Source organism: Brachyhypopomus gauderio, unplaced genomic scaffold (assembly GCF_052324685.1).
Source record: "Brachyhypopomus gauderio isolate BG-103 unplaced genomic scaffold, BGAUD_0.2 sc64, whole genome shotgun sequence".
Classification (NCBI taxonomy): domain Eukaryota; kingdom Metazoa; phylum Chordata; class Actinopteri; order Gymnotiformes; family Hypopomidae; genus Brachyhypopomus; species Brachyhypopomus gauderio.
In genome coordinates this window covers 579,134-600,000 of record NW_027506885.1, presented here as the reverse complement: position 1 = coordinate 600,000, position 20,867 = coordinate 579,134, and the positions used below count along the sequence as shown (strand labels likewise).

Sequence of the window (20,867 nt, the reverse complement as noted above, 5' to 3'; positions counted from 1 at the left end):
AACGGATCGTCAGAGTGAGAGGATTGTGTGAACGGATCGTCAGAGTGAGAGGATTGTGTGAACGGATCGTCAGAGTGAGAGGATTGTGTGAACGGATCGTCAGAGTGAGAGGATTGTGTGAACGGATCGTCAGAGTGAGAGGAGTGTGTGAACGGATCGTCAGAGTGAGAGGAGTGTGTGAACGGATCGTCAGAGTGAGAGGAGTGTGTGAACGGATCGTCAGAGTGAGAGGAGTGTGTAAACGGATCGTCAGAGTGAGAGGAGTGTGTAAACAGATCATTAGAGTGAGAGGAGTGTGTAAACAGATCATCAGAGTGAGAGGAGTGTGTAAACGGATCATCAGAGTGAGAGGAGTGTGTAAACGGATCATCAGAGTGAGAGGAGTGTGTAAACGGATCATCAGATCTTAAGCACACCTTCTCCCTCACCCTGACCACTGAAGTCCCGCCCCCCACCTTTTCTCCACAAATCCGTGTTAATAAAACACAATATTTTCAGAGCAACGACAATAGGACATTATCTATGAAAACGCACCGACAGGAAGAAGCGTGTGAACGGATTACTGTTCGTTTCCACGGTGTTTCGGCCCGGCCCCAAATCCACCAATCAGCTGCCTCCGTTGTGATTGGTGTTTGCAGAGACAGTGTAGGTTGGTGTCTCTGCCATGTGTGTGAGGGCCCTGCTACGGCACGTGGGCTGCAGTCACCCTTTGTGAAATATTTAGTTACCACAGAAACAGAGGACATCTGAGCTTTTCCAAGGGCTTAAAAACCGAATGAATGTTATTGGTGCAGTTTCTGTGTAAGTGCTACATAGCACACTGGTGATATGGGGGGAAAAAACTACAGAAAACAGCCAGTGGTGATCAAATAAAAGATTATTTACGCATATTTAATGGTCCGGTTGAAGAGACAGTGCTGATGTCCACCACCTTTAGCAGGCCCTCTGTCCCAGAGAGACGCAGAAACTAGCGCGCTAATAAATGTACCACTGGCACAACAGCTGACGGACAGTGAGGTTGAGACGGTCTGAGAGGGAGAGGACAAACACAGAGGAACCATATGCAGGAAAATGACATGCGTGACTTTTGTGTGAGGAAGGCAGAGGTGGTCTGAACGGGAGGGCGCGGTTGTGTGGCCTGTACGGGGTCTTTATTAGAGCCAGACGCTAATGTGCCAGGTGGCAGCGTCTAGGCAGAGACAAAAGCAGGGTAAAGACTGGCAGACTGGACTATTGTCCATGTCTGTCTGTGTATTTGTGGAGTGGGGAGGTGTGTGTGTGTGTGTTTGGGCTAGACGGAGTGCCTGGAAGCTGTGTCACTCTGACCTACTGACACAGCACACTGCCTGACCAGAGGCGCTCGCTCAGCACGCACGCACGCACACCACACACACACACACACACACCCACACACACACACACACACACACACACACACACACACACACACACACACAGCTCTCAGACTGACTGTTCTATCTCCATTTATTAGAGTTCATTCACATGTGTGCATGTGTGTGCATCCAATCAGTCTGTGCTGCCTCAGACACAAACACACATCCCCAGACAAACACGTCCAAATACAAAAACACAGACAAAATCCCTTTGTGCCTCTCACCCACATTCTCCCATTTGGTCCCCTCCTCTGTCCCCTCCTCTGTCCCCTCCTCTGTCCCCCTCCTCTCTCCTCTCCTCTGTCCCCCTCCTCTCTCCTCCCTCTGTCCCCTCCTCTGTCCCCTCCTCTCCCCTCCTCTGTCCCCCTCTCCCTCCTCCCCCTCCCCTCCCTGTCCCCTCCTCTCCCTCCCTCCCCCTTGTCTCCTCTCCTCCCCTCCCTCTGTCCCCTCCTCTCTCCTCCTCTGTCCCCTCCTCTGTCCCCCTCCTCTCCCCTCCTCTGTCCCCTCCTCTCCCCTCCTCTGTCCCCTCCTCTCCCCTCCCCCTTGTCTCCTCTCCCCTCCTCTGTCCCCTCCTCTCTCCCCTCCTCTGTCCCCTCCTCTGTCCCATCCTCTCTCCCCTCCTCTGTCCCCTCCTCTCTCCCTCCTCTGTCCCCTCCTCTGTCCCCCTCCTCTGTCCCCTCCTCTCCCTCCTCTGTCCCCTTCCTCTCCCCTCCCCTTGTCTCCTCTCCCCTCCTCTGTCCCCTCCTCTGTCCCCTCCCCTTGTCTCCTGTCCCCTCCTCTGTCCCCTCCTCTGTCCCTCCCCTTGTCTCCTCTCCCCTCCCCTTGTCTCCTCTCTCTCTCCTCTGTTCTTTCTCCCCCCTCCCCCTCCCTCACCCTCCATCCTCTTCTGAGACACAGAAGACAGGTAATAGACTCCTGGTTGACAAATATGGTTCATGTTGACCAGTGTTATTTTTCTTCTCAATTATACGTGATCCTTACTGTAATAAAGCACACACACACACACACACACACACACACACACACACACACACACACCACGTCAGCAGGCCATCAGACAGCTGAAGAGAAGAGAAGACGGCAACGTGCGGACGTGAGGAGGGACACAAATGGAGCTTTAAATCTCCCCCTCTCCAGGAACTCTGAGTGTAAAGGTCACGACCTTCCCGAAAGAGCCCCTAGATCAAAGCGGTGGTGGTGGGGGGTCAGGGGCGGCAGCATGCGTCAGAATCCACGTGCGGAGCGCCCGGCCCGGCCGCAGCGGCCCCAGACCCGACCAGGGCCGTCAGTCAGGAAATCAATAACGCGTGCAGACTGAGGTGAAGGATTCCTCTCGCTCTGGAAAACTACCCTCCAGAGGGAAGTGAAATCATTAGCAGAAGGATCGCTGCGTGTGTCTTCATCACACACCTCCCTCTGGAGGCACAGGGCTTTTTTTTTGTGTCTGCCTAGGACGCTGAACCTTAAATGGGAAGGTGCGAGACAGCCCAGGGAGAAAGGCCCGCGGCAAACACCAGCAGGACGCCCGCAGGACAGCGGGACCCCCAGAGACGGGTTGCTACGGCAGCCCTGGCATGAACGCCCCCTTAGCTCACACGACCTCCACACACACACACACACACACACACACACAAGCTGGGCCAAGACATTTAATTAGGCAGCCAGTGGGCCGGGGAGCACTGTTCTCTGATCAGTGCTCGTTTGGTGGTGGTGGAGGGGGGGGTTGGTGGTGGTGTAAGAGTGGGCAGGTGTATCTAGTCAATACAGATCTGCCTTACCTTTCGAGACATGCCCGTACCACTTAAACAACATAATCCAGTCATTGTGCCTCTGCATGAACAACAAAGGCTTCATTTCATCTTCCTGGATGAAGATCGAGGTCGTATCATTACACCATTATTAATGGTGGCTGGAGACTCTGGGGAACTTCAGATGGAGTGAGACTGGGGTGTGTGTGTGTGTGTGTGTTTGTGTGAATCCTATAGACACCGTGTGGGGTCTGCCGAGACGCCGTGTAGAGGCTCCTAACTCCGTACCCAAGAACCTCCATGACCCGAGGACTCTTCAAGAAGAGAGGGACGCCATGACTCAGCAGATAATAACTCGACTCTCGTGAGCGGCGTGAGGACGTCATTGTCGAGCTGTACTTATTGAGTCTCGAGGGCACATGACAAGCTGTTGAGGACACTGACATGTTTTGTTGGGGTGAACCCACCCACTGTTTGCTGGCTTTTGTTTCAATAGTTTGATGAGGAAAACCACCATTGTGTGCTTCTACTTAAATGTCCCACTTTCATGACATGATATCACTGTAGCGTGAACTTTTTACGCTTTCCATAAATTTCACCCAAAAGCCAAATATCCCTAATGCAGGCATGAAAATGGGTCAGGGGTTAAAAAGGTGAGAAGACCGGGGGGCGGGGCATGTGACGTCATGGGGATACGGCGACGGGGCGTTGACGTGGGGGGCATTGACATGTGACGTCATGGGGATACGGCGACGGGGCGTTGACGTGGGGGGGCATTGACACGTGACGTCATGGGGATACGGCGACAGACGGGGGGGGGGGGGGGGTGGCTGCTGGTGTACGGGGATACAGCGACAGGTGATGCCAAATATTACGGAGCCCGTAAGGTGACATCATGTAAAAATATAATAACGCGTGGCCACGACTTACTAACGCGTTGCAAACGAGATAATTTACACGTGCGAACAAGATAATTAAGTATTACTTTATAAAAGCCAGGTTTACCTTCATTGGGCAGTCAGTTCGCGAACATCCCTGGGATCTGCTTGCTTTGCTGTGAAAAAATAAACTTTGTTGCCGCGTGTGAAAGGCGACATTAGTATCTCGTTCCACGCGTTAATAAGTCGTGGCCACGCGTTATTATTTTTTACATGATGTCACCTTACGGGCTCCGTAAAATATAGTAAAATCCATTTAAAAAATGTTTTGACTGTCTTGTCAATGGATTCAATGTACGAGCGAGATCCGTAAATGCAAGAAGCCGCTTTTCGCCATTCCGGATGGCTCAGTCAAAACCATTACATCTTAATGAACCAATAAATACATCAGCGGCGGAAAATGAGTGTAAAAATACCAGGTTCACGTGTTTTTATTTTCTAACATGGGCTAAAGCACAGGGTAGACCCAAACGACAAGCGTTTACAACTTCATCTTCAACCTTTTCAGCCTGGCGCGAATGTTATCCTCACACGTCCCTGGATTCACCAGTTACAACTACAGACGTTACAACTAGTTATGTCGCCGTTAACTACACGGGGTTGACGCGAACTTAGTATGCCCATCTACCTATTTATCACAAGAGCTTGTGGCTATTTCTGACAGTGTTCAACGCTGTAGCGAACGGCAGTAACTTTGTTTTACCGCAAAATATGAAAACGATTGAAACCATTAATAACCCAATTAAATCCACTGGGAAATGTACGATCTGGTAAATGTAGTGGTAAATGTACGATCTGGTAAATGTAGTGGGTAAATGTACGATCTGGTAAATGTAGTGGTAAATGTACGATATGGTAAATGTAGTGGTAAATGTACGATCTGGTAAATGTAGTGGTAAATGTAAATAACATAAATGAAGAACGTTCGTATGATTGAAACGCTATTTGGCCTCCATGAAGGTTCTGGGCGGAAACTGCTGGAATTGCCCGATTTCGGAAGTGCTCTGTTTGCTTTTTAAGTCAATATGATAATTTAAAATATATACATATAAATCTCCCGACCCCCCCCCCCCCCCCACCAAAAAAAAAACTCCTCGGATCTACACGATTCACGTAGGTCACCCTTTTCGACTTCAAAATGACGAATTTTGCCGAAAGGTGACAGATTTTCATGCCTGCTAATGATTTGTGAGTAGTGTGTATTTAACACAGGGCTCCTGAACAGGGTATTTTTTTTTAGTTGCTTAATCTACTCAACCAAGTTGGAAAACGTGATGTATTAAGAGAATGAGGAAATATTCAACAGCTGCACAGTCTTTAGCAGCTTGTGAACAGGGCACCCAGTATAGACATTTAAACCAAAGACCTGCTCTGATGGCCAAAACGTTAAGCACTCTCCTGCTAAACCACACCGCCTTCCCATGTCTCGAATGAAGACGACCACACAACTACACGGGACAGTCCAGATCATTCACAGATCATTTACTGCCTGCTGCTCCATGGTGAACGCCGCCTGCAGACTCTGACAGAAAGCAGACAAGAGCGAACACATGATTCAAACCATCAACAAGCAGGGAAAATCCCGCCATCTCTAAGCAACTACTGGCAACAGAGAAACAAGCAAGACAGCCAAGCACTCTCAGCACAGGCCCAGAAAGGCTGCAGCCGATGGCCCATGGCTCAGCGTGGCTTTGAGCAAACAACTCTAATGGGCTGTAGGACTGAGGACTGAGCTGCCTCGTTTACAGTAGGTGTGTGTGTGTGTGTGTGTGTGATAGAGTAAATATGTGAACATGTGCGTGTTTATTTGTGTTTCGCTGTGCACCAACACACAATGAGAGGGAGAAAGTCAATGGTTGTGTGTGTGCTGTGTGTGTGTGTGAGTGAGAGAGATAAATGAACAAATTTAGAATTTTTCAAACGTGCACACGCATGCACACACATTTATATAGCCAAGACTGATCACACACTAGGGAATAATGTGGCAAATACAGCAACTACAGCTCGAGCAAACACTGGCTGCCACTAAACTAGGGGATCCTCCATTCAGCCAAACACAGTGAGGAGGAACAGGGACAACCCCCCCACTAGAGGAAAACGTGGGGGGGGGGGGGGGGGCAAGATATTAGAAAGCCATTAGAAACCATTACCAGCAGAACTGGAAAAACCACAGCGCCTTTCAATTTGTTAATGAGAGGTAGCAACTGTTTGTGTTTCCTAATTACGGTAAAAACCTGCACGTTATGCCAATTAGCCGTTGGTGTCACTGCAGAAGCAGCCAGAACAGCGTCACGGGATCCCAAACACCAACACGTCGTGTGTATGCCGCACCATAGTGTCACGGCGCAAAGCAAGCGCGCACACCAACACGGCCACCACCGCCCTGCAAAATACAGAAGTTCCACAACAAAACACACCGTGTCGATGCACAGGAAAAGTGAGCCACGCCCAGTGTTTAACGCAAACCCCAGCGCTGCCACAATAGTTGTTTTCACCTGGACGTGTATCCAAATGAAATCTGCTCAAAATGCCAATAAAGGTCTTCACGGCTCAGGTCACGGCCCAGTAGAGTTGTGGTGAAATGGTTTTACACACCGTGCTACATGTTCCCATATGATGACCGAAAGGAGAGAGATATTACAGTAGGAGGTATAAGTGTGGGTCAGGGGTCCGCGCTGGGGGGTGAGAGGTCGCGCTGGGGGGTGAGGGGTCGCGCTGGGGGGTGAGGGGTCGCGCTGGGGGGGTCAGGGGCCCGCGCTGGGGGGGTCAGGGGTCCCGTCGCGTGGGGTGAGGGGTCGCGCTGGGGGGTGAGAGGTCGCGCTGGGGGGGGTCAGGGGTCCGCGCTGGGGGGGGTCAGGGGTCCGCGCTGGGGGGGGTCAGGGGTCCGCGCTGGGGGGGGTCAGGGGTCCGCGCTGGGGGGGGTCAGGGGTCCGCGCTGGGGGGGGTCAGGGGGTCCGCGCTGGGGGGGGTCAGGGGTCCGCGCTGGGGGGTCAGGGGTCCGCGCTGGGGGGGTCAGGGGTCCGCGCTGGGGGGGTGAGGGGGTCCGCGCTGGGGGGGTGAGGGGTCCGCGCTGGGGGGTGAGGGGTCCGCGCTGGGGGGTGAGGGGTCCGCGCTGGGGGGTGAGGGGTCCGCGCTGGGGGGGGCCCAGTGCCGCATGCTCAGGGCTCGTTTATTTACTCCTGCATGAAGTCATGGCAAATCTGGTTAGAGTGAAAGGGAACACACTACCACGCAGACCAAAACAATCTATAACAGAGCCAGGAAATGTTGTACCAGTAGAAATCCATGATGCTCTGGAACAACACAAGTGGAATGTTCCATCCTGGTTCTAATGTTTGCGTTCACACACCACTCCCTGTGACTATTGATGAAAACCAGTGAAACGTCAAACACTGAATTTAATAATGCATTTTTGCAGCAAACATTACTCCAGCCTAAACTGAGTTCACTCATTTTAGGTGAATTAGGCCCTCTAGGGAAGTGTTTTGCACCAAATAGAAAGCCAATAAACATCATTCCAAATCAATTATTTGTGGCTGGAACACTGAACTGAAACAGTTATCCATGTGTGAACAACATTCACTAGATGTCCAGTTGTTTTTCTACAGATATCGTTTCTAACGGTCCATTCTTTCTAATCAGCACAGACAAGGCCATCTGTGATTGGCTCGTTGGCCAGATCAGGCTCCACCCTCTTCCTGGGGGGCCAACCCACCTGATGATGCCGCTGGGCGGCGTACTGATGGAGGCAACGGAACTGGCTGGACATGTTGGCCAGGGCGGCCAGGCAGTTGGTGTGCAGGTACTTGTCCTGAAGAGAAGAGCAGACGTTGCAGGACGGTTAGACCCAGCGGTCAGGCGTGCAGCTCCAGCTACAAACATCTCTGCACCCACACTGCTGATCCTGAGATTGCATCTCTAACTGGGAGAGACCGTCACTCTTCCGTGTCAGACAGATGGGCACGAATGTCTGCACTCAGAATTAAAGTGCAGTGCGTTAAGGAGAAGATTCAGGTCTACTAGGAGAAGATTCAGGTCTACTAGAGTGAAGAGACCTTTACTGACGGGTATCCAGGAGCCATCACTGCTTTATTAGAGTTCAGCGGCTTCATTAAATGAACAACTCTTAATATCCATACACTGCCTCTCTGTTAATAATATTGTACATACTTGTTAATATAAATATACACATACATAAAAAAATACTCCCACACCTATCTAGAGAGATTCAACATTGCATTGATGATGAAGTATGTATAGTGAGAGAGAATGAGCTATGTAGAGATATTCATCAGTAAAAATCACACACAAACACTCGGGAAGTCACACAAAATATTAAATATGGCTGTAATAGCACCACAGCGTCATTCACCAGTGTTATGAAGCATATATTTGCATATGAAGTGAATTATTTGTTTGATTTTCACATTACTTTCTGTGGGCGACAAAACTTTTGTCTTGCCAAAATCTGACCTTTCTGTGTTCATTAAATGATCAATATTTCTGCAGAAAGCTCGTTTATTTTCGTAAATTAAATCTCATTTGGGAGGGTTTCAGCTTTCATACGAGTCATTTCTAAAACCAATCGATGAATTTAAAGTCAGGTTATAAGCTTTTGTTTCCACAACATGGGTAAGCGACAGAACTCATGTCAGGGACACGTGTGTGTGTGTGTGTGTGTGTGTGTGTGTGTGTGTGTGTGTGTGTGTGTGTGTGTGTGTGTGTGTGTGTGTGTGTGTGTGTGTGTGCAGAACAAGAGCTTGTGGTTTGTGAGGGAGGTGTCCTCTCTTTCCCGTGGGGGTGGGGTTTAGTGATGGGCCCCATCACTGCCCCAGGAGGTGATAGGGGCAGAAGGAATGTGAAGGGGGCGGGGCTTAGAGTCTCACCCTGGTCCTGGTCATGTTGAACTGGATGGTGCGGATCACCACCAGTATTAAGAGACTGCCCAGAGAAATCTCCGTCAGCACACGCTCCGTGTACCAGTTTATGTTCTTCAACATCTGAGAGAGAGAGAGAGAGAGAGAGAGAGAGAGAGAGAGAGAGAGAGAGAGAGAGAGAGAGAGAGAGAGAGAGAGATATGAGACACACAGTGACAGACACTGAGGAAGTGATTTGAGCTTCTCATGCCCACTATGAACAGGTGTTTGTGCTGGGATCCAACTGCACAGTGAGGGTCTACACTACAGGAGCGAAGGGAACCGTCATCCACGAGATGGAGGAAGAGTGATGGAGAGAGACGGAGAGAGGGAGGGGTAGAGACTGGGAGAGAGACAGAGAGAGGAGAGAGGGAGGGGTAGAGACTGGGAGAGAGAGATGAGGAGGGAGAGAGAGAGTGAGCAGAGAGGGGGAAGGAGAGAGACAGAGCAGAGAGAGGGAGGGACAGAGAGAAGGAAAGAAAAAGAAAGAGAGGGGGGTAGTGAGGGGTGTGTGGCCTTGGGGTGCTGTGCTCCACAGTAAACTCCCCTTGTGCAGCAGCTGAAGATAAACACAGACGCACCTTGACAGCAACAACTGACGGATACACACAAGACACCAACCAGGCGCAGGAGCCACATAAATCACCTTTCCTGATGTTACTTCATCATAATCGGCACCCCGTTTAACTAGATTAATACAGCCACACACACGCATGCATGTGCGCACACACACACACACGTATGTATGTATGTATGTATGCAGACATTAGGGCTGAAACGATTATTTAAGTAATTAGAATAATTTGATCACTAAACATGCTCGTTTAATGAGGCTTCCTTTAATTCATGCCACTAACGTCTATCTGCCGCGTTTGTGCAGATCAAGTATCACCATTTCACACGGACTGTTGTGACTGACAACATTTAAGGCGACGCGATTTATTTCTGCCCTCTATGGCGATGGCGTTAAATGAAGATACTGGTGTGTGTAAAAGGCAGAACATGTCTAAAGTGTGGGACTATTTTACACTGCGCTGGGTGTAAAGTGTAGTGGAGTGTCTGCACTGCAAACTGGACTTGCCACTTCCTAACAGTACTTCACCAATACGGTACCACGTGAACCCAAAGCATCCTCACGTGACCTGCACTTCTCCACGTGGCCTCTGAGCCTCTACGAGGTAACGGGTTTTTACGATTACTAACGGATATGAACACTAGCGCTGGTTAACATGTACAGTATTGGCCATCATTTGTAGTGTTATGAGACTGCTAACGGATATGAACACTAGCGCTGGTTAACATGTACAGTATTGGCCATCATTTGTAGTGTTATGAGACTGCTAACGGATATGAACACTAGCGCTGGTTAACATGTACAGTATTGGCCATCATTTGTAGTGTTATGAGATTGCTAACGGATATGAACACTAGCGCTGGTTAACATGTACAGTATTGGCCATCATTTGTAGTGTTATGAGATTGCTAACGGATATGAACACTAGCGCTGGTTAACATGTACAGTATTGGCCATCATTTGTAGTGTTATGAGATTGCTAACGGATATGAACACTAGCGCTGGTTAACATGTACAGTATTGGCCATCATTTGTAGTGTTATGAGATTGCTAACGGATATGAACACTAGCGCTGGTTAACATGTACAGTATTGGCCATCATTTGTAGTGTTATGAGATTGCTAACGGATATGAACACTAGCGCTGGTTAACATGTACAGCAGGGGTGCTCACAGTTTTCAGCTTGCGAGCTACTTATAAGATGACCAAGTCAGAAAGATCTACCGGGGGTGGCGGCGAACGTAATTTGTTGAGCGCGGGGGGGGGGGGGGGTGGGGGGGGGTGGCGAACCTAATTTGTTGAGTGGATTGCAGATTGGCTACCGTGAATGTCAATCAAAATACAACCGTCAGAGCAGATGTGCGATTCATCTACTACTATTTTATGTGACGCGATCTACGCACATTCCTTCGCGATCGACCGACACTTCCTTCGCGATCGACCGGTCGATCGCGATCGACGTAATGAGCACCCCTGATGTACAGTATTGGCCATCATTTGTAGTGTTATGAGATTGCTAACGGATATGAACACTAGCGCTGGTTAACATGTACAGTATTGGCCATCATTTGTAGTGTTATGAGATTGCTAACGGATATGAACACTAGCGCTGGTTAACATGTACAGTATTGGCCATCATTTGTAGTGTTATGAGATTGCTAACGGATATGAACACTAGCGCTGGTTATTATGTACAGTATTGGCCATCATTTGTTATGAGTCAACATGGTGCATTTATTGTCTTACTGCTTCATGCCACAAGATCTCACTCATGAAAGTCATCCCTCCTCACCTGTAACAAATTCTCTCTCCCTCCCTCCATCCTTCCTTCCCTCCCTCTCTCTCCCTCCCTCCCTCTCACACATTGTTCCAACACAAGCACTCGCTCCCTTACATATTCACTGCACAAAGACAACAACTCTACCTACCAATCTCATCTGGATACAATTGGAAACTGAACTGTTTGCATTGGATTATTATTAATACCTGAATTATTTATATATTTCCCATTTTGTACCTTTATACGTTTTATTTTATCTCAGACGGGCTACTGCAGGGTTACACCCCTTGCCCTTTTTAATGAAGATAAAACTAAGGACAAACAGGCTAACCTACGTTTGTGAAATGTATTTTATTTTTTTCCATGTACATCATAAATGTTTCACAGAAAGGTTGATTAAATGGGCCTAGTTCTGTAGCTAGTAAGCCAAAGGTTTTAAGCTTTGATCTAGTGTTGAGTTTGAATCGAAACCTTTTTTTTTGTGAGGAGTAACAATTGCTCATGTCAAGAGGCCCTTTCATGTTACACAACACACTAATTGTGTTTATACACACAAATGTATCGTTTAGTTTTACCCGTTTAATCGATAATAATAATCTAGTAGAACTAAACATTTAGAGAACTACGAATCACGCTCAATATCTGTAACTAATAAAGGAACACAGTGCATCTGAGAATATACAAAACATTTCCCACTAAAAGTGTTTGGTGTATTTTTTACCTAACACCTGGAGAACGCTGTGGAGGGTGTGTGTGTGTGTGTGTGTGTGTGTGTGTGTGTGTGTGTGTGTGTGTGTGTATAAGAGAGAGAGCTTGGAGGCTCAGGAGCCACTACGACCGGCCGGTTGTCATGGCGAAAGGGCTGGCTCGGCTCCGGTGTCCCCGCACGGCCACTGGCTTTAAGGGAGGGGCGGCATCAAAGGCTCGCCGTGGAAACGTGGCTCCGCCCTCCCAGAGAGCAGTGCAGTGGGAGAGTCCACGTGCAGAACAAGTGGGTTTCGAAAGAAAATCATTAGGCCTCTCAAATGAATTTTTAATGACTGTGTGTTATGTTTTTATCTGATTTACCCATAAGCCCCCATAAGCTGGAGCCTGTGTAAATAAATCTTCAGCTGAGCAGAAGGATGGAGCCGTAACACACACACACACACACACACACACACACACACACACACACACACACCTACCTCAGTACTACACTTTGTTTGTTGCAAAGTGATACGAGGTTGAATAAGGTTAGCATTCACACACACACACACACACACACACACACACACACACACACACACACACACACCTCAGTACTACACTTTGTTTGTTGCAAAGTGATACGAGGTTGAATAAGGTTAGCATTCACACACACACACACAAGTCGTGGACACGCATGCCTAGCAATAGGTGTGTTCTAGTGTTGTAGTGTTTCTCTCAGAACAGAGTGGGTCACTCCAGGACAGTGTCCTCAAACCAGGACAGTGTCCTCAAACCAGGACAGAGTGGGTTAGGCCTCAAGCTCAGACACAATGACAGAAAAAACCCTTTGTACTCTCTCACACACACACACACTAAACGCATAACCACAAGTCACAGAAATACAAGGTAGGTAACCACTACACAAGAGCGCTACAGGGGGTGGGCGTGTGTGCGTGTACACTAACCACTTCATGTATGGAGCGGTTGAATGTGTCGTCCTCTGTGAGGATGAGGAGGATGATGAGGGCCATGTAAACATGGTGAGAATTCCTGTCCTCTACATGATATAGGATCTCCAGAATTGGCATGACCTAAACATACAGACACACAGAGAGAGAGAGAGAAAAAAAGAGGATTATAACTTACTTTTTACTGACCACAGGAATACTCACTTTCCTGAGTAATACTACCACATCACCACTTGCTTGTGAAACTAATGTGTGATTCTAATAGATTATAATTATGTGATTAGATAAAGAAGAGAAATCAGAAAAAAGAGGATGTGTGTATGAGAATAAGAAACAGACGAAGGATGTTTACTGTGTTGGTAATGATGACATGATGACAGGCTTTGAGTCTAATAATCAAAGAGTCTCATTCCTTTATCTCTCTCTAGCATGAGAACTTAACACGAACACACACACACACACACACACACACACACACACTGATTCAGCCTGGCTGGGTGGGGTTCTTCTTTGTAGCAGACACACTGGGCCTGAGGAACTTGGGAGACTCCAGACTTCAGTAGAACATGTGTGGACACAGCATTATGTAGATTCATGTGGACACAACATTATGTAAACCTTATTTCTATATGTGGTTGAGTGTACAGGAAGGAGAACTAGTAGGAAAGTGTGTGTGTGTGTGTGTGTGTGTGTGTACACACTCACTAGATTCTCCATGTCTGTTCTGGACAGTACGTAGGTCTTCACATTGGCATTCTGGTGCAGTAACGTGTAGAGCAGGAGGGTCGTCTGGTCTGACCTCTGCTGCTCACACAGCGCCGTGTAAAGGCTGTTGAAGTTGATCTGAAAGGTGTGAGGCTGAGGAGAGGGGACGGACGACGAATCTGGAGCGTGAACACACACACACACACACACACACACACACACACACACACACACACACACACACACACACACACACACACACTATGTTGATACAGAGTACCGTATGTAGAAAACTGCATTTTATGTTGGTAAACTGAACAGACCAAGGGACCAAAACAAGTCAGTAATCTTATGGAAGCGAACAGCTACAAGCGACAGACTCTACGCACTTGACTAGTCACTAAAATACATGATGATTTCTTTCACAATTCATGAATATCGGCGCAGCAGGAGCTCAGGGTCGTATTGTGTGAACAGGACGGTGCGTTCTGAAGGACGTTCACCGGCGTAAAGGAGGAAAACTCGGACGCACAGCAGCCTAGATCAACATGGCCTGGTGTTTGTGATGCAAAGGAACCGTGTAATGACGTTAGCAAAGGTTACCACGCATCACCACAGCATACAACATCCGTGTCAAACGCTGGTGTGCGTGGGGAAGGGGGCGGGGCAGAGACGCAGCGTGTAGTCGAGGTTCACAGTAGACGAGAAGATGTGGGAATTGCTTCCTGGCATTTACTACTGATGTCTGAAGCTGCACTCATCTTGGACCGGTGTTATATTTGTGATGTGTGACCCAAATAGCATCTACCTTGTGTGTTTTTGAAGCAAGTGACAGCTTGTTTGTAGGGGTTGGGATAGTCCGGTCCATCTGTGAGATTGGCCAGAACCAGGAGTAATAAAAGGCTCTGATTGGACAATGGTAGAGGGTTCTGCTCCTGGTCCACCCCAGATTTGCTCCCGGCTCCGCCCAACGTGAATACACTCCACAAGCCACCTGGAAAACACAAACACACACACACACACACACACACACACACACACACACACACACAGTGTTCTATAAAGTTCTACATGTAGAAAAACATTTTTTATTATTAATTTCAATATATATATATATATATATATATATATATATATATATATATATATATATATATATATATATTTCACATATGACTTTTAAAATATTTCTAAGCACACGCACCAAAGATGCACACACAATCCAATCGACTACGGTGTACCCTGAGCCAGCTTATCTGTGAAGGGCTTAGAAAAAGACTTGGTATGGACCCATTACCCAGAGAGAGGAAATTACAGTACACAAAACACCTCCACTTCTGAAACACTGCTCACACACAATAACCACTTCACCACAAGGCAGAGATGCGGGCCAGAAATAAACAAATAAATAAATAAAACTGCAGAAGCACGTGACGTGCTGAAAACGCGCTCGTCCCGGGAAGCAGCGTCAGCACCGAGCCACGAGGAACGCTGACATGCAGGCACTCGATAGGCCTCTCCACCCACACGGCAGACCCTCCGACACCACTGCCCGGGTCCTCACCAAGACCCCCAGCATGAAGGGTGGTGCCCAGTAGACGCCCACACGGGTGAGGTCAGTGTCCTGCCTCGCACTGCACAAGCCTCCATGTTTTGTGTAGCTCGCAAAGCTCCTCAGGAACGCTTCCTTTCGCCCTCCGCCTGAACAAAGAGTCACGAACCACCTCAGCCCAAAAAATATATAACGTCCTGCTCCAGAGGAGAGATGGTTGGGTATTCCACCAAACGTCCATCGAGAAAGACATTTACAAATCTCCCTTTTGAGGTCCAAACAGTCAAAAAGAAATGAATGAAAAACTAAAGTAACAGAGATGAAGGGTTTTAGTACTGCTCGAGTCTGATAACGCGGAATATATGGTCACAAAAAGGCCCAGATTAGTGGCGGCTCTGTTTGCACATCTTTAAGATGCATGGCACCGCAGGAAAGATGTGACGTCAGAAGCAAACGTATCCGAGTTAGTGAGTGGATAGGCAGCATACTGACCGGTCACACACTACTTTAGAATTTATCTCCTACAGTTGGCCTGATATGAAACTAATCACTTGGGTGACCTCCATTTTGTGTGTGTGTGTCTGAGTGTGGGTGGGTGGGTCGAGATGCCTGTCTCCACTACTAATGACTTGTGGCTGGACACCATGGCCCCACACACCGATCCAATCCTGAGACAGCAGATATTAACAAACAAACCCATAAAATACAATAACATCGACAGAAAAAAAGAGAAGGGGGGGGGGGGGGGGGGGCAACAAAGTGTGTAGTGGCCGTTGGCTGCATCCTGCTGACAGGCCGGCAGCCAAGCAGTTTACGAGGACCTGGCTCAACCTGAATGTCCATCTCTACAGCCACAACTTGGGTTCACGGATTCGAGACTGCGTCACGGAGATCGGCGCAAGACGGGATTTTATATTCTGAGAGGGAAAATCATCCATAGTGAAAGGTAAGTAAACACCAGAATCCATTTTGGAGGAGAGAAGCACTGTGACGAGGTTAGTGGGTTCTCTGACCAATCACGTCCCTCCCGCCCACAGACCGCCCCTCCCGATTGGCCAGAAGAACAATGCATGAAGAAACTGTAGCAGGGTCTTTAAGGAAGGACCAGAAGTTCTGCAGGTTATGATGAGGTCATGCAGTAGCTGAAGGGGTGGTGAGGTCACTATCGCCATGGCGCCTCTCGCTAGTCAGGCGGTGATAGCGGAGACGCCCAAGAACGATCGGTACACAAGACAGACTGCACGTCGTCAAAAGTCCAACGTGAGTCTATGAGCCCAATGTAGACGTGTTCTTAAAACACATACTGTGGCATCACATCACAAAAAGGGAACGTGTTGATAAACAACCTCACCTTTGCTCTCTTTCTCAAACACACACACACACACACACACACACACACACACACACACACACACACACACACACACACACACACACACACACACACAGATCCGCTTACCTCACTGCTGTTTGTTCTGTGTCTGGCTGGCTTCCCTTGGCCAGCCACACAAACACAATGATGCAATCACGCGTACGCTGTGGCGGGGTCATCCAGACCAACACACAAGCAGGGAGGACAGTGTCAAACACCAAACTACGGCAACACACAACACCGGCACGACCCATTACCAGACACCAGAACACCCCCAGAACACCCACACACACCCACACACAACCCCAGACACCAGGTCTGCTGCAGAACTTATCTACTCTGACTACAGCCCCCTGTAGAAATAACAAAAGGTCTTCCCAAAACCCAGGGGGTCAGTGGAGAGGAGCAGCACAGGACCGTGAGACAGGAGCTGTACGCAGACATCTCCATCCTGCAGGACAGCAAGCGTACACACAGGAGAGAACCCCGCACGGGAGAGGCAGGACTCGCTTACGGCCACGCGTGACACACTGTCCCAGATGGCAACCCCCCCCCCCCCCCCCCCCCCCCATCACCCACAGGCTGAGAAACCACACACACACACACACACACACACACACACCTCTGTGTTTACTCAGACAGGTGGTGGAACAGTGTGTGAGTGGGTTTTTGTGAGTGTGTTTCGTGTGTGTGTGTGTGTGAGAGAGGGGGGGCCAGACGGTGTGTTCTTCAGCTTTATTTACGAGCTGCGCCTGCTGGGCTGCAAATAAATGAAGACGTTGTGGCCGCCCTCCGGGGGCTCAGATACACTGGCGTCAAATATGCACTGGGGACATTCCACCCAGGTTTCTCTCCCACACACACACACACACACTTTCACCTCACTGACCCTGCAAACTGGGCACACACAAGCAGTTGATAATGACATTACAGCCGTACTTACTATCTATGCTAGCCCCACCCCCAACACACACACACACACACACACACACACACACACACACACTTTCGCCGGTATAGCCTGTACCGGTCGCTATATCTACCCTTATCTCGTTCAGACATAGACTCTCTCTCCTGTCTCTGAAGATATGAGCAAAAAACTGGTAGAGAATGTGCATATCATTGGGTCTCAGACTGTCTCTCTCCCCCTCCCACACAGACACACAGACAGACAGACACGCAGAGGCAGACATGAGCGTGCACACACACACACACACAGCCAGACACCCAGAGACCTCGAGGACCCTGCAGACGTCGCCTGATACATGAACTGTGTAGCTGAGTTGTAACGTGTGTGGCCTCCAAGGTTGTGAGGGTAACAGGCCTGCACATCCACAGAGCAGAGAGACGCCAGACGACTCCTTCCTGCTCCAGGAGACGTGTGACAGAAGACAGAGATGAGAGAGAACAGAGCACACTGCAGATACACACACACACACACACACACACACACACACACACACACACACACAACACACACAACACACACACACTCAGAGCACTGCAAGGGCTTCGTGCACAATGGCTCAAACGTTCGACTGACAAAACACAAATTTGAAATTCACACTTGCACGCTTCTCTCACGAAAAGAAGAGCAAGGATAAATGACTGAGATTTCCAGACGGGAGGTTGAAAGAACATCTGTTGCTCAAATCAACACACGAGGGGGAAGAGGAACCGTCAGGCAGCTTCAAAGGGCCGACCTGAGCCCACACGACACCTGACCCCCGACCCCTGACCAGCCCCAGACACACGTCTCTCTGCGTGCATCTCCGTGCACTCCAGTGGCAGTGTGTTATCTCCAGTGTGTGTGTGTTGAAAGGCAGTAAAAGACCAATTAAATGGGCTACTCCAAACAAAGCCTGGTGAGACAATGGTGTAAGGTAGTGTTGGCCATGACGATGACACCAGGCCGTCTGCTGGCTCAGAGGGAGTGTTCACCTTTTAATCCCCTTTCACAGGCTGCTATGTGGGCTAAAGTCCCCACCCATCTCACCTGGCACTTCCAGTCTCACAAAAGGTCACGAGATGAGACGCACAGTGACTCAAAGGACAGTGCAGTGTTACCAATCAAGAACTAAGACCTTTATCCAGCGCTCAGAGTAGTTGTAAGTGGCTGTACTTTTGTAATTGTGTCTGTCAAAAGCTTGGCTTTTAGTTACATAATACACACGTTTAACCTCTTATAGACCACAAACTTCCAGCTCTCTAAACCCAAAGCTTTGACAAAAATGAAAACCTAAAATAACTGTAAAGCTATTCTGAATGCTGGGAATGTTTTTGGGTGGACCTGAATATTCCTTTAAAGGTGTGAGGTCGTTGAAGGTCATTATTCTGTCAGTGGAAGCTTTCTTCCTGAGAAGAGACATAAAAGAAATATTTACATGAAGGACATAATGCAAATAGGCAGTCCAGAGATAATGTGCTTAGTCACGCGGTGCCATCTGTCAGAGAGGAAAGGCCTGAATACACCAGCGCAGTCTGTCCAATACCGCCGTGGTCTCCATGTGCGTGTAGCCCAGAATACATATGTGCCTCCAGACATCCTTCATGGCACAGACCCCTGGGGTGAGCACGAGGAAGGCTGAGAGCATTTAAAACACACACCACACACACCAGAGCTGTGCTGGAGGAACACCACCCCCCGTGGGCGGAGACGCTCGGTGCAGGGTCAGCGGGAACGCCAAACCCGCTCTCCCTCTAAGACTTCATTAGAGTTGTTCGGTCGTTGAGAGCCACACAAGACCTCAGTCCGACCAGCTCCGTCGTTTCTCCGCAGGGGGTTCCCTGAGCTCCTGTGGGGGGTGTTATCTCTCCAGACACCACCCATCTCCACCCTGACTGTAATCTCCACCCCTCTCCACCCTCGCAGACTAACTGGCAGGAAAACGGCGGAGGAGAAGCTAATTCCGAGAACAGACACAGCGTCAGCCTGTAGACACAGGAGTGCACAGGGCTTAACACACTCGCCCTTACACACACACACTCTCCCCCTCGTTCATGCAGACACCTGCATGCACACACACTCTTAGGTAGATGAGTACGCTGAGAGTATAAAGTGAGACAGTATTAGGAGGATTAATTACAGGCATGTGTGGAACCACACACACACACACACACACACACACACACACACACTCACACACACACTCACACACTCACACACTCACACACACACACACTCTTGGGGAAAACACCAGGAGTACAGACAGAGCTCCGTATTTCAACACAAAGGCCTGGTTGGTTCTCCATGGAGTCCAGTAGTTCAGTGTAGCGCCCGCAAACCGATCGTGGACGCTCATTCGTAATTCTGGAGCAGGAATATTCTCACAGGCACAGATCCAACCACAGCGGCATCGGAAAAACGGGATCAGCTCTGGCATTCGTGGTAGGAATTCAGGTTGATAATGGTTTGGGATGAGGGTCAGAAACGGGCATCTGGAGAAAGAGACAGAATGTGTTGTTCCACACGAGGGTGGCGGGGATATGGCGGCGTGGCGGGGGATATGGCGGCGGGGCGGGAGGCTTAGTTCTCCATCAAACCCATTTGCTTTCCCTCTCAGACAATAAGTGCACATTGTCTGGATTCCACAAGATAACTCACTCACTCGCCCACACACACACACACACACACACACACACACACACACACACACACACACACACACACACACACACACACACCATCATTGCATCTGTGACTCAGAGACTTTAATAATCTCATTAGCTCTCTGTCTACACAGTTCTGACGTGTCAGCGAGTGACAGTATCTTCTCGTTCTGTGTCATGCTGGTCCAGGACAGAACGGGGTGCGGGTGTGAACCTGCAGCCTACGGGAAGGAGCCGTGTCACTACCGCCAGACCCAACGAGAGGGTGGAGAAGGGTGGAGGAGAAGGGTTTCCCCAGCCGGAGCAGAACCGGGCCTGGGGCAAGGAGGTGGTCCTTGACGATCAGAAGACCCTACTGAACAGCACTGGACTCTCTCTAGCGTAGACGGGACACCTCCTATTTTCATAGTATCATTCACCGTCTCTGCATTGTGATGTTCAACGTGTTTAAACGGGCTCGTATGACCAGAACAGTTTGGAGAGACATTCTCTTCACGGTTCTCTTCACATGCGATGAGCTTTAACACTGACAAGACAATACCACAACCTGTAGCAGCAAACGTGGCCCTCACTTGCTTCATGATAAAAAAAATAAATCAGCCTGAGGTGGAAAACGTTCAT

At 49.1% G+C, this 20,867-nt stretch overlaps 1 protein-coding gene across 1 annotated transcript in view; it reads right to left on the bottom strand.

Moving 5' to 3' along the window:
• The window catches only part of dym (dymeclin), a 66,239-nt gene that overhangs the window by 29,080 nt on the left and 16,292 nt on the right, over positions 1-20,867 (bottom strand). Inside the window, exons 9-15 of the mRNA XM_076988813.1 lie at positions 14,522-14,707; positions 13,714-13,892; positions 13,006-13,131; positions 8,967-9,080; positions 7,730-7,891; positions 5,567-5,602; positions 535-707 (exon numbers count right to left, since the gene is read on the bottom strand). Of these exons, the coding sequence (XP_076844928.1) occupies positions 535-707; positions 5,567-5,602; positions 7,730-7,891; positions 8,967-9,080; positions 13,006-13,131; positions 13,714-13,892; positions 14,522-14,707 (976 nt within the window). The remainder of the gene's footprint in view (positions 1-534; positions 708-5,566; positions 5,603-7,729; positions 7,892-8,966; positions 9,081-13,005; positions 13,132-13,713; positions 13,893-14,521; positions 14,708-20,867) is intronic.